A 14392-nucleotide genomic window follows, 5' to 3' on the forward strand; every position below is an offset into this window, starting at 1 on the left:
ACAAAACCGAAACCCTCGAGTAGCAGTGCAACTCGAAGAACCAAAAAACCATCAAAAGGCGCTCTTCTCAGGAAACGCTTCAAAACGGCTTCTCACATTCTTGCCAAGATTGCCAAAAATGAAGAGTCCGGAGTGATTCATGAGAGGGACGCCCAAGATAAAATAAAGTAACAGAAGGTTGTTGATGAATACAACAATCTTCTGGCCAGCCGAGAAAAGGCCGTTAAGCGAAACAGATCTCAGGTAGAGATCTGCACGTCTCAGAAAAAGAGCAAGCTTGACGACCGGACAAAACCAGTGAAAGCACCATCTTCTGGAGCAGCGCAACTGCGTACTCTTAGTGAGGTTGACAGGGATGACCTCCACGTAGCAGTTGTGGATGAGCTCTCCACAAACAACAAAGGTCTGCTGAACGTGTGGAACTCTATCGAGGGCAAGCTCTCTGAGATGGTGTTTTCATACACTATAGCAAACAGTGAGGGACCTTACCCTTGTTTTATCTTAAGGGCAAATCTACAGAGACTGCCCTCCATGAGGTAGTGCGTACTCTAGAACAAACAATCTATTATCAAGAATTTACTCTTGCCGACTTCCTAGACATAGAAGGTGCTTTTAACAACGTCCTTACAGAATCCATAGAAGAATCGCTCGTTAAGTTCGGTGTAGAAGACTTCATTCGAGAATGGATTATTTCCATGCTCAGTGGTAGGAAGATTCGAGCCTCTCTAGACAATACAATCGCAACAAAACACGTGAGTAGGGGAACACCCCAGGGTGGTGTTCTTTCGCCTCTTCTATGGCTTCTGGTCATGGATACAATTCTCGTTAAATTAGGGAGATGTGGAGTGAAGGCGGTAGCCTACGCGGATGATTTGGTGCTATTGGTGTCTGGAAAGTACACCTGTGTGATTAGAGAAATCACGGAGTCAGCTTTGAAGAAAGTTAGCAACTGGGCCACAAGTTGTGGACTAGGAGTTAACCAAAGTAAAACTGAACTGTTGCTCTTTACCACCAAAACTAAAGTACCGCCCTTCACGCTACCTCGACTCAACGGTCAAATCCTATCATTGTCTTCCAGTGCAAAATATTTGGATTTATACTCGACCCTAAACTAAACTGGAAACTAAATATTGAAGTACGGGTTAAGAAGCCTGTGTTGCTTCAGTTGAAGATGATTTTATGGACGTACACAGCCGTAGTACGCCCAATCTTAACATATGGTTCGATTGTGTGGTGGCCTGGCTCTTAGCAAAGCCTATAATACAGCTTGCGTGGGCACCACAGGGGCCATGCGTACTTGCCCAACGGACGCCTTAAACGTTATTTTGGATCTTCTTCCAATCGACCTTTATATTAAATACATAGTTTCCTGCAGCGCTATTAGGCTGAAGGAATCAAATAGCTGGTTGTCAAAACCTTATGGTCACAGCAACACAACGAAATTGATTCCCTCAGATATTATCTCGGTAGACACTGACTAATGCACTCCTACTTTGAACCTTAGTAAGGGTTTTAAGGTTATTTTCCCATCGAGAGAAGATTGGGAGGATGACATCGTGTCGATAGGTTTCGACACAACCATCTTTACTGACGGCTCAAAGATGGAGTGCGGAGTTGGTTCTGGGATCTTTTCTGAAACCCTAAAAGTAGCCAAATCCTTTAGATTTGGTAAGATGTAAGATACTTAAACAAAACCCATAAACCAAAACCGAAATGTGGCTATCTTTACAGACAGCCAAGCAGCTGTCAAAGCCATTAACTCGGCCATATCCTCATCTAAATTGGTTCAGCAATGTCGCGATGAGCTTGCGAGCCTGAATATTAACCTCGGTGTCACCCTGATCTGGGTTCCGGGCCATAGTGGTATCGTGGGAAATGAACGGGCTGACGAGCTAATCAGGCAAGGAACGGCCCTTCATAGCTCACTTCCGGAAATGGTTAACATTCCTCTTGGTGCTATGAAGGGTAAAATCTTTTCTATCTACCAAACTGAATCAAACCGAAGGTGGAGCAATTTACCCAACTGCATTATATCTAGGAAGATATGGCCCACCTATAACAAAACCCGTACAAACGATCTTCTACGCAGGCCAAGGCAAGACATAGCCAGGATTGTTGCGGTTTGTACAAGACATTGGCCTATAGGAGTTCATGCAGAGAAGTTGGGTATCTCTTACAACACCTTTTTCCGTAGTTGTAGTGACCAAAGAGAAAGTCAAACCATAATCCATTTCCTCATCAAATGTCATGTTTTGGCAAACACCAGAATGAAATGCTTTGGAAAAGTATTCTATCAAGAACTTGATGAGCTATCTGAGACATAGATTAGAGACCTAATCTTTTTTCTCAGTGCGACAAAATGACTCTAACATAATCGCTACGAAGCTTCTCTATCAATCTATCCCTTTCAATCAAAGATCAAACGAGTTTTTGGTATCAAAACGGCGCACTACAGCGCTAATTGGATCTCAGGCTAGGTTGCCTTGAGATCGCCATTTCTACCTACCTAAGAGATAGGAGCTCTTTTTGGAAATTAGCGCAAGAACTAAATGGGATACCTTTCATTAGAAAAACCGAAATAAGTACGGGACTATTATAGCAGACCATTTTCAACGATTACTAGAAAGGCCAGAAAGACCTTTTTAAATAGAAATACAGTTTGCTTACCCTTGGATTAAAAACCAAATTCTGGATCAAGCATTCACAATTCAAAAAGTAGTGACTGTCCTTCACAGATGTAACAACAACAAAGCTCCAGGAGACGATCGCGTTTTAATATAACTAATAGATGCATACAGCTTTATCTTCATGAGCGATGACTTTCTGGAAAGCTTCCGAATCCGAAAGAATACTCAATTTTCAAAAAAAAAAAAAGCGAAGTAAACGAACCAACAAACTATCGTGGCATATCTTTTATGAACTCTGTCGTGAAAATCTTTACAGGTATAATTTTAGACAGAATTACGCTATGGGTTCAAGATAACAATTTACTAAGCGAATATCAGGCTGGTTTTAGAAAAGAATACTCAACGATGGACAATATAGTTTCTTTGACGTGTATTGCCAGATCATTCCTAACGAAAGGAAAGAAGTTATACACTTTCTTCATTGACTTCAAGTCAGCTTTCGATTCAATTGATCGGAATGCATTGTTTTACAAGCTAAGCTGCTTAGGTATATTCACTGAAAGGACTCTACACGAGCAACCAAACAACGGTATGGTATGGAAGGGAAGATAAGGATCAGAATGGTTGTATTAAACAAGTCTATCTTCTAGAAATGCGAAAATGTTGATCTTGAGGTGGTGATGGAGTATAAATATTTGGTTGTAATCATAACGCCATCACTATCTCTACAAAAACATTTAAAGGCAAGGTTAATCGAAGCAAAAAAAGCTATCAATTGCAACTGGAAAGGAGTCTTAAGCTAGAAGCATATTGCCCCAAGCACAAAGTTTAAACTATTTGAGGCCGTAATGCGGGGATGAGCAGGTAGAAAAACTTTTAAGATATTTTATTAAAAAAATGTTCTGGCTCCCAGAAAATACACCTACCTATGTATATGTTGAATCTAGAAACAGGAGTGGCACCACTCTATATCTTCACATTGAAGATGCATCTGCTATACCTATATATTAAAAGTTACAGAGCTACCAAATCATCTTACACATCTGCTTTCTAGGAAATAGCAGTTCTTTGAAGACTGGACTCGACTCGATTTAAACATGACATGCAGTTGCTAGAATCAGGTATTGAGGATTGGAAAACTTTATGCCCACTATTGCTTGGAAGAATTTAAGCATCCTTTTTTGCAAAGTTTGGAGAATCAGCTCAACAAAGTGAGTCCCAAATTCTATTTGTACAATTAAATTACGACATGTGTGTGAACAATTATTTCGACGATCGATATCCTATCAGTACAATAGCCTTAATTTTCAAAACCAGAGGTGAATTGTAACGTTTAAATTACCCTCCACACGGCTGAAACGACAACAGTCGGTGCACATTATGTAATCTCCAAGAAACCGAATATGTTACGTATTTCCTATTAAGATGCCCTTTCCTTCAGACAATCCGACGCGCTTTCTGGGAAAAAACGTCCTCAACAATGATGATATCATTTTAATTCTCAATGGTGAAAAACTGAAAACTAGACAGCATTGTCCAATTTCGTCCGCACGGCGGCGCCGAGGGGCTGAATTATAGAAAACAAATTATCAACCAAGCTTTTTTAAAATGATCGAATACGTCATTCAATTTCCTTTTTGACATTAAAACTATAATTAGAATACATTGATGTCTTTGTATATAAATTTAAACTTCAAAATAAGCCCAGTTAGTCCACTTTCATTAACAAAACTAAATAATATCAACAGTAACAGATTGATTTTTTTCCCCAATGGAAAACACATGATTTCAAATACACAACTACTCAACGAACACAGCCATCGAGATACAAATGCAATATCAATCATACCAACATTTAAGAACGAAATCACATAAGATCCATTCGAGACTCGTATAAATGTCGAAAACCCATCTTTAATAAGATTGTACTTTAACTTTCATCGGTAGTATTCATATTGCGGATATTGGTTTTGTAAAATCCTACTATATATTATTAATATGTACCAACAAAACACGGGTAGTGTCAACAGGGAGATTAGCTGACTTCCCTTGCGGAAGTATATTTTTTAAAAATCAGCTACAATAAATACTGGTCTTGAAAGAAGGAACTCTGTTCAGTAATATTGCATTCAATTTTTTGAAAAATTCGCACTCAAAATGTTAATTTAAAAAAATTGCCCAACAGTGCCCAGATAACCAAATTTGTTTACCACCTCGAAATTAAACCTGTTAATTCTCACGTTTTGACCAAGTCTACAGTGTGAATCGACTCTATTTGATGACAGTAAATACTTCGTTTTGTCCTCGTTAATGTCAAGACCTATTTTCTTCGCCTCAGACTCGAAATTAGAGAAGGCACCAGTCACTGCTTGTTTGGTTCTTCCCATAATGTCGATGTCATCTGCATATCCAAGATATTGTGTGGATTTTTGAAAGATGATGCCACTTGTTTTGGCGTTGGTGTTGCGCTCCACTCTTTTAAGAGCAATATTGAAGCAGCTACATGACAGCTCATCGCCTTATCGAAGTCCTCTGGCGGTTCCGAATTTTTCGGTCGAGTCTCATCCAATTTTGACGCAGCAAAGAGCATTTTCCAATCCTAATAAGTCGTATTAGTTTGGCAGGGATACCAAAACTCAAGGTTCCTGTCTACACTATCATAAGCTGCTTTAAAATCGATCAAAAGATGGTGTGTTTCGATGTTATGTTCTTGGGTCTTTTCCAGAATTATAGGTAGAGTGAAAATTCGTTCGATATTAGATTTACCAGGCCTGAAGCCTCACTGTTAAGGGCAAATTAATTCGTCAGTAAATGGCTACAGGCGTCGCATAATACGCTTGATAGGAGCTTGTATGCGATGATTAAAAAGCTAATAAATACCTCTGAAGTTGGCGTAGAGAAGGCGCTTTTTTATGAATCGCGCAGATGGTGCTTAAATTCCTTTCGCCGGGCATGCTTTAATTCTAGTAACAAGATGGTGCATGGTCCTTACCGGATCTGCTCCAGCGTACTTAAAAAGCTCCGCCTTCAGGCCGACATCACCGGCAGCTTTGTTCGACTTCAGCCTGGTGATGGCTAGTGTCATCTCAATCTAGTCAGATGGTGCAACTCTAGATCGTCAAACAAATGAATTTGTCGTGGTTGCTCGCTAGCAAATCGTTGACTTCATTACCATTAAGCAGTGAAATGATCTCTTTAGATTTTTAGCATTGACTGCGTCTCGATTACGGTATTCCCCTCCTTATCTTTGCAGGCTACAGGGCAGCAAAATGAATAACCCTGTACTTTATTTTATATGTGCAGATAGGTAACGTAACTTTTACCTATCTAATCAAACTAAACGAAAAAAAAACAAAAATAGCTACTTATCTATTCTTATTTGATTCTTATCAAAAATTCCACCCTTATAACAAAACAACAATAAAACACATCTTATCTAAATTATTATTCAAAACACTGCAAAATATTCAAATTTCCTACATCAAAATATTCTAAATATACTGCAAAATATTCAAAACCAAATATAAACATTAAACATACCTAAAAATAAAAACAATATGTATAAAACAAAACTTACCAATTGCAGAAAACATGTTGACAGCAAAAAGTGTCGCCTAGTACAAGATCCCATGACATTATTATTCCATTTATTTGTTTAGAGATGAGAAGTGGTCGTTCCACGCGAAAGAAAGGTCGATGGATGTTGTTTAGCTTCAGAGTCGTCTTTTAAGTTAAGTTGAGGTGAACCACCACCAGAACTAGCACCAAAGACCAGAGACCACAACAGCAGATCAGTTACCAGTGAGTGTGTTGTTTTGTTTTGTTGTACCTACCACCAGTCCAACTAGTTTCTCATCTCCACTATCGAAACGTTCGTTGTTTAAATAAAACAAAAACAAATTGTTTGATCTGATTTTTACTTTTCTTAAACTTTTTGTTGTTTAATTTTAAACTTCCCGTTCCCGATTCGATTCCCGAACCTGCATCAATTTTTCGAACAGAAAGGAATTTCTTTTCTTGTGTTTTCTTCGTTGACCAATTTTTTCTTTTGTATCGTGTTTAACTTTTTCTTCTTCTGATTTTCAACTGAAATTCTTGGCTCTTACTTCCGTGACTGCACTTTTTTGTATTGAATTTCTGAAGGAATTTTTAATTCTTTTTATTTTATTTTTTTTGAAAAATGAATCACGAAAATTTGCGCACACACAACAAAGCCAAAAGCCAGGCACACTCAAAAATAAAACAACAACAAGAAGAACAACGACGACACCACGAAGAAGGCAAATAAACCAAACCAACCTGATTACATAAATCTAGCACTTCTTTTTTTGGGTTATTAATAAAAATAATCAACGTGATTAGAAAGAGTCATCGGAAACGATATGATTCAGGAAAGCAAACAACAAACACCTCGCTGTGACTTTTTCATATGTTTGAATAATTTATCCACTTCACTGTTTTTAATTTTTGATTTCTTCGTTAAAAAAAAAACGACACTTTTTTAAGGTGATGCGGGTTTTTGTCACACTTGCGACTTACTTGAACTTCGCTAAATTCTTATTAAAAACTTTGAAATTTCTTTTCTTGAAGAAATGCCATGTTTTTCTTGTTTTCTTTTTGTTGTTGTAAGTTGTATTCTAGTGAATTTAAAACTCGGTTAAATTAAAAAAGGTCTTGAACCACTTCACCATACCACGACGACCAACAAAACGACGACGACACGGAGGATAAAAATGCGCACCGTCCTCTCTGATTGACAACAATTCGAATAATGCTGTTAAATTTCACTTTGCTCATTTGGTGTGTTGTTTTCTCCGCTTTTCTTTGTATTTTGTTTTTGTAGTTTTGTAGGTTGTTTAGAATGCAGTTTTGTTGGAAAGAGATAAGATAAAGAGAAGAGAAAGAGAAAACAAATTGATAGATTTTTGTTGTTGTGAAATAGACACTTGTTGAACGCACTGAGGAGAGAAGAAATATTTATAACGGAGATCTTTAAAAGACCGAAAAGGACAACATTATAATAGAAAACAGGTTAGCTTTATTTACTTTTTGTTTTTCTGTAAAAGAGGAAAAGAAATAATCAGATCCACAACAATTGAGATAGCTATAGTGGAAGGTATGGTGAATTAAGAAAAATATGTTGAATTCAAACTAAAACGGAAATGCATCTTGAATATCTACCATATGTTTGATAATCGTTATAATTTGAATTTTACTAACAATTAAACATTGTGTTACATAAGCTTAAAAAGCTACAAAGGGAACTGAACTAAAAGAGTAGAATTGAAAAAAAAAATCTATAGGGTTTTCTAAAAAAAAGGGCAAAGTCTTTACTTGTCAAACGTCAAAAGATAACATCTTCAAAGTCCAAATAATTATCTTTTTAATGTAACACGATCTCTTATTGAAAAACTGTATTATTTAATGGTGTATAAGAACAGGTAAATGCAAGTTTTCGACTTTAGTCAAATATCAATCAATCTACAGACACTTTGAAACACAATGTACTTTTTCCTTAGCAACACATCGCATAATCAGATACTTCTTGAGCGTTGATGTCCATTCGCTCTACGTGACCCAGCCATTCAGTGTCGCTGTACAGTCCGTACAATTCGTCGCCCAAAAATTACCGACAAAATTTTCTCTTTTGAAGCATCCTAATACGGTTTCATCTTTCTTTGAAAGGATCCAGGGCTCGGCGCCATAAATGAGAACCGCGATAATAAGGGTCTTATAGATGGTGACTTTAGATGCTCGAGAGAGGACTTTACTTCTCAATTGCCTTCTAAGTCCAAAGAAGCAGCGATTTGCAAGAGTCATTCTTCGTTTTATTTCAGCGCTGGTGTCGTTGTCTGTGTTAATACCGGTGCCTAGGTAGACAAAGTCCTTAATTACCTCAAAGTTATAGCTATCCATGGTGAAGTTTTGTCCAAGACGTCGTTGTTCAATGTCCTTTTTTGATGAGAGCATATACTTGGTTTTGCCCTCATTGACCACTTAATCCATCTTCCTCGCTTCCGTCGCAATGCTCAAAAACGCTTCACTGACATAACGCTTTGATCTTCCAATTATGTCAATATCATCTGCGTATCCGAGTAATTGGATGGACCTTTGGAAGATTGTGCCTCTATTGTTGACGGTTGAGTTTTGCACAATTCTTTCTAGAACGATGTTGAAGAAGTCGCATGACAGTGAATCGCCTTGTCAAAAACCTTTTTTGACATCAAAAGCATCGGTGAGATCTTCTCCAACCCGAAAGAGCAGCGTGCATTCTCCATCGTCATTCTGCACAAACGGATAAGTTTGACAGGGGTGTTAAAACTAGACATTGGTCTGAAGAGCTACTGTCATATGCGGCTTTAAAATCGATAAGGAGATGATGGGTATCGATTTGAAGTTCCTGGGTTTTTTCCAAGATCTGCCGTAGTGTGAATATTTGGTCGATAGTGGACTTTCTCGGTCTGAAGCCACACTGACAAAGTAGTTGTCAGTAGTTGGCTCAATTTAGAGGGTCTCCTTTTTTATGGGACACAATGATGAGTATTCCAATATCGAAAGGGCAGAATTTAATACCGAGTCAACGTAAAATTGTCATGTATTTCTTTAGCAACGTATGATTTGGGAATTAGGTTGACCGATTGTTTTATAAATTAATTTTAAAATGCACGTGAATTTTATTTATTTTGTTAATTGTGTTATCAAAGTCATAAGTCTTGAAAGAGCAACTGGTAGTGCTCTTTGCGATTCAATGTCTTGACAGTTAACGCCACATTTTTGGGACATTTAACTTTGACCGTGTAATTGTGGCTTTATAACTGAAATAGTTTTCGAAGACCGTAAATTAATATTTTCATAAAAAAAAAAACATTTTGAATAACCGTTTGAAATACATATCGGGGCAAATTTCAAGGTTTCGAAATATCTTTTTGGTGGCCTACGTAGTAGTTTCTTTTTAAGCTATAGGGTATTTCGACACTGATAGTTGTTTCCAGCTCAAAATCATGACAGAAAATCACTATGAAGTGAAATGAGTCGCCTTTCGCTTGAATGGCGTTGGGGAAATTTGTTTCCACAGTGAGTGCTTTGAACTTACTTGAAATTGAAGACATATATTCGGATCTTTTCCTCACCAATTTCGATGTTAGTTGACCATAACAAAACTTCTTTTAAAGCATTTTAGACACTTTTTTAGTGGGGATCTGGAAGTACCGATGTTGTGCCAACAATGATATAGACAAAAAGAGGTCTTCTTCATCGCTGGTAAAAGCACTGCGTATAAGCTTTTCCATTTTTCCTACTTTACAGGTCTTTTTCCGAGCGAATGGAACACAGAATTTGTGCAGCTAGTCCCTAAAAAAGGCGAATGATCCTCCCCCTCTAACGTCCAATAGCCCTCACGTCCCTTCTTTCAAGGTCATGGAAACGCTGATTAATTATCAGCTTAAGAAATATCTCGAAGAACGGAAGCTTCTTAAAAGCCGGCAGTATGGCCTTTAAAGCAATAGGTCCACTGGTCATCTCATGGCTCATCTCACCGAACAGATCTTTACATCGTTTTGGAGAAAGTAAGATTATTGCACCTGATATTTCAAAGGCATTTAATAAAGTCTGGCATCAGGCTTTCTTATCGAAAATGCGTGCTTTTGGTATTCACGAATCTCTTCTTCGTTGGATTAGAAATTAACTTCCTTACCGCTCAATACAAGTTGTGTTGGATGGTTTCAAGTGTGAAATTTATAAAATAAATGCTGGTGTTCCCCAGGGCTCCGTTTTGTCTCCGACTCTCTTCCTCATATTCATAAACGATCTCTTGTCTGCTTCTTCTTATCCATTAAACTGTTTCGCTGACGACAGTACCCTCAGCTTTTCATATTCCTTTCTAGATTCGCATTCTTGTCCTTCGGATGTGGAACTTCAATGGCAGGTATGATAAGCTCATTAAATTCTGATCTCGACAGCATTGTGGAATCAAAAACCGTCTAGAATTAATCCTTCGAAAACTCAATGCAGTCTCCTGTCGTTAAAGCGTATACATACATGAGTGGCACGAGCATCCAGGAAACTAGTCAACTTTCAGTACTCGGTATTTGTATCCACCGATCACCTCTTATGGAATGATCACATATTCGATATTGCCAAAAATGCTGTTAGGTGCTTAGGATTTCTCCGACGGCACGGTGCAAGAAATGTTCACCCCTTCTGAGCTGGCTATAATTTACTAAGTCTTCATTTGACCAAAACTTAAATATAACTCGCATATTTGGGCAGATGCCTCTAAAACAAGTTTAAGTATTTTGGATAGTATCCAAAATAAAGAGCTTTGAAAATGACAGGCGATAGAACTATAACCGAAACAATTAAGTCACTCGAACACCGCCGCAATGTTTCATGCCTTTCGTTGTTCTTCCGATATTTTTATAAACAGTGTTCTCTCGAATTAGCCAATTGCAATTCCCTCTCAAACAATTCAGCTGTAATACTCGTACTTCTAAGAATGCCCATCAGTTTAACCTTGAGCTCAATTTCGGACGTACTGTCAAGTATAGAGATTCTGTTTTTTAACGGCACATCGAGAATGTGGAATGCTTTACCCAGCTCTGTTTTTCCCTATCATTTTGATATTCAAAACTTTAATACCATTGTGCATCGGTTTCTCCTTTATAATCCTTAACTATTCTCCTAAAGCTCGCACTGTTTTTAAACTTCAAATATGTTAAAGGTATTAATAAACATTGAGTGCCCGTTGATTATAAAAAAAATCTGTAAACTTATCTAAGAAAGTAAACCAAATAATGTCAGACCTCCCTTGATTTTTCCAGACCTCCCTTGATATTTCCAGACCTCCCTTGATATTTCCAGACCTGCCTTGAAATCTCCAGACCTCCCTTGATATCTCCAGACCTCCCTTGATATTTCCAAACGTCGATTGAAATCTCCAGACCTCCATGAGATTTTAGTCAAAAAACAATTTTTGCCAATTTTAGTACTATTTGCGTACTATTTTTTGTAGATTTTAATTTTGTATAAGAAAAGTGGCTGTTAGACTTTTATAAAAATTACCTGAATGTTGAAAACAATATTTCCTGTGAGATAAAATTATTCGATTTTTCTCATAATTTTACCAGATGTCAAAAACGACATTTTTCATTGCATACAGTTATTTTAGATATTAAATCATTTTTTGTTCGTTTAATATTCCGGGGGACAAATATTTTTTTTATTTGCAAAAAAAGTTTTTTTCCCACAAATATACTAGTTGGGTATCGTTACAATATCGCTAGAGTCATTGTTTCACCTTTTTTTAAATTGTTATGGTAAAAAAAACCTCAAACTCAATTAGTTTGAGAGTCCTTTTTGAATGATTCTGCCTTATTATCTGTATAACAAAATTTATTTGAAGTCAATATCTCCATTGGTTCTTGAGCTATTGACGACGAAACAAAGTCCCAGAGCTTACGGACGTAATTACGCACGGACGTACGTACACACACAAGCGCGCACAGACATCTCTCTACAAATCTTTTATTTAGACTCTTGAAACTTCGAGAAATGTCAAAATTTCCAATTCGACAATTACAGGAACTTCTTATGCGAAGTTAAAACATTTGAATATTCTCAAGAAATTTCTGAAGTTAATGTACCTTGTTTAAGTCAGTCTTCTTATAAACAACAAATATTCGCACTATGATTTGAAAAATGTAGGTAAAACCTTTTTTTTAATTGGCCACCACAAAAAGTTTATAACCCCTATTATGGTTGGCGAATCGAAGGTTCGAAGTGAGATGTTTTTATAAGCGAACTAAGACTAACACACTCGACATACTACGGTTGGCGAACTTTAGAATTCGAGTTTGAAATTCAGTGCTACCATACAAAAAAAAAATAACAAACATAAATAAACGTCAACTCATGAAATTTCAAAAATAGAACTGTTGTGTTTATTAATTGATAATCGCATATAAAATAAAATTACAAAACAAAACAAAATGATAAGCAACATAGATTTGTTTTTTGGAGAAAACGAAAATTACAGAAAAAGTAAGAATGCTTCGACTGCGCAAGAATATTCAAGCTGAAAGTAAAGCCAATTTAAAAATGCAAGAAGCTCTTCAATCCCTGCTATATTAAAATTAGCGTGGGCCCTTAGATTTCTTGCTAGTGGGAGTTATCAAGCAGCGAGGGTAAAGATTTTGACTTAGGCCTGTCACAATCCTCCGTTTTCTTAGTATTAAAACAAGTTGTGTGGGCAATTGAAGACAAATTATGTCCAACGTGAATCAGTCTTAACATATCATCCGATGAAAAACAAAACGCACGAAACTATTTTTTTCCACGGCCAGGTTACCAGGAGCTCGGTCAAGTCCGAGCAGTTCAACCACAGCTTGTTCCAAAGAGTTAAGAAAACTTAAGAGTATCTACCCCCACCAGTTTCCACCACTTCCGCTTTATTCATCGGAAGTTTTCTTTTGATTTTAAGCTTATAATCCAGCTAAACCTGCTGAATGAATAAAAGTTTTACTTGAAAAGTTTTTTTTCATATTCACATTACCTTGTGCAATTCTTTTTCATCGCGAGTAGGTGGCCCAAATGAGTTGAGGGTTGTAGCAAACAACAAAACCAAAATTTGTATTAGTTCTCTTGCAGCTGAATAGAAATGCATTGATTAATGTTATTTTATAAAATAAATGAAAAATACATATGTATGTACTTATGTACATTGTTTTAGTTTCCGACATTTTTTTACATAAGCTTCGACATTTTCTCACACAATATGAACCTTCGACAAAAAATAATACGAAAAACGTTAAAATCAACGAAAATTCGATAACGACATAGAGTGAGATTAATCTTCGAAAAAATTATGACATTTAAGTCGAATCAACGGTTCTCAATTCGCCAACGGTAATACCAATTTCTCACACTCACACAAAATGTCTCAAATTTTTCTAGTGACAGCTTTTTAGGTATCAATTTGATTATCACCTTACATATATCAAATGTTATTATTTTTACTATCATTTATCAACAATCACCTTAGCCGATTCCACCCCAGTGTAGTGGGCAAAATGGGAATATTAAGATGTCCGTTTTGTGCCAATATATTGCTTCGCATAGTGACTATCTTGTAAATAAAATTAATCACAAATTTCTATTGAATGGTCACTCACCTTGTGATCAAGGCTTCGGTCCTATCGAAAAACAAAAGAACTATTTCAAAGACATTTTTAGACCTATAGACTGGTATAAGGTTATAACAGCGACAAGAAAGAAGTACCCATTTAAAATTATTGTCATGGATGGATCTGTGATGTTTTCGACCAAAAAAATTGGAAAATATAACAAAACGAAAGGTTGATGTTAACAAGTACAATAATAACGAAGACTTTTGAAACTTTGATATTGAAAAAAAGAACATCTGCATTAATCACAGATCCCAAATTACTGTTTCCAAACAAGGACAGAACTTTTATAAGAAATTGACAACTGTTTCTACAGACAGACACGTTGGCCTAGTTAAATACGTAATGTAGATTAGGATGAAGAGTGATAGTTTCATAGCAGTCTTACTCGTAACTCAAAACTTGTGACTATTTTGTATTTAGAAATTCATAATAAAAAAATCAATAACTTGTATTTTTTAAAATCAAGTAAATTACACATTTAAAGACAAGATTTAGATCTCAAATAGAAAATATTTCACAAGCTATATCAAAGCTAAAGTTTATTAGCCATTATTGTAAATAGGTCACATATAATCATGCCTA

General features: G+C 36.6%; 1 protein-coding gene across 5 annotated transcripts in view; it reads right to left on the reverse strand.

The window, feature by feature from the left end:
• The window catches only part of LOC129952179 (sodium/potassium-transporting ATPase subunit beta-1-interacting protein), a 157182-nt gene extending 149777 nt beyond the window's left edge, over positions 1-7405 (reverse strand). For 3 of the 5 annotated variants that reach the window (XM_056064642.1, XM_056064643.1, XM_056064641.1), the window contains exon 1: positions 6205-7400. In XM_056064642.1, the coding sequence (XP_055920617.1) occupies positions 6205-6258 (54 nt within the window). In that variant the 5' untranslated portion in view covers positions 6259-7400. Of the gene's footprint in view, positions 1-6204 lie in introns of all 5 variants that reach the window. The other 2 variants (XM_056064640.1, XM_056064637.1) reach the window with 2 other exon arrangements.
• Positions 7406-14392: the final 6987 nt, after the last annotated feature.

Source organism: Eupeodes corollae, chromosome 3 (assembly GCF_945859685.1).
Source record: "Eupeodes corollae chromosome 3, idEupCoro1.1, whole genome shotgun sequence".
Classification (NCBI taxonomy): domain Eukaryota; kingdom Metazoa; phylum Arthropoda; class Insecta; order Diptera; family Syrphidae; genus Eupeodes; species Eupeodes corollae.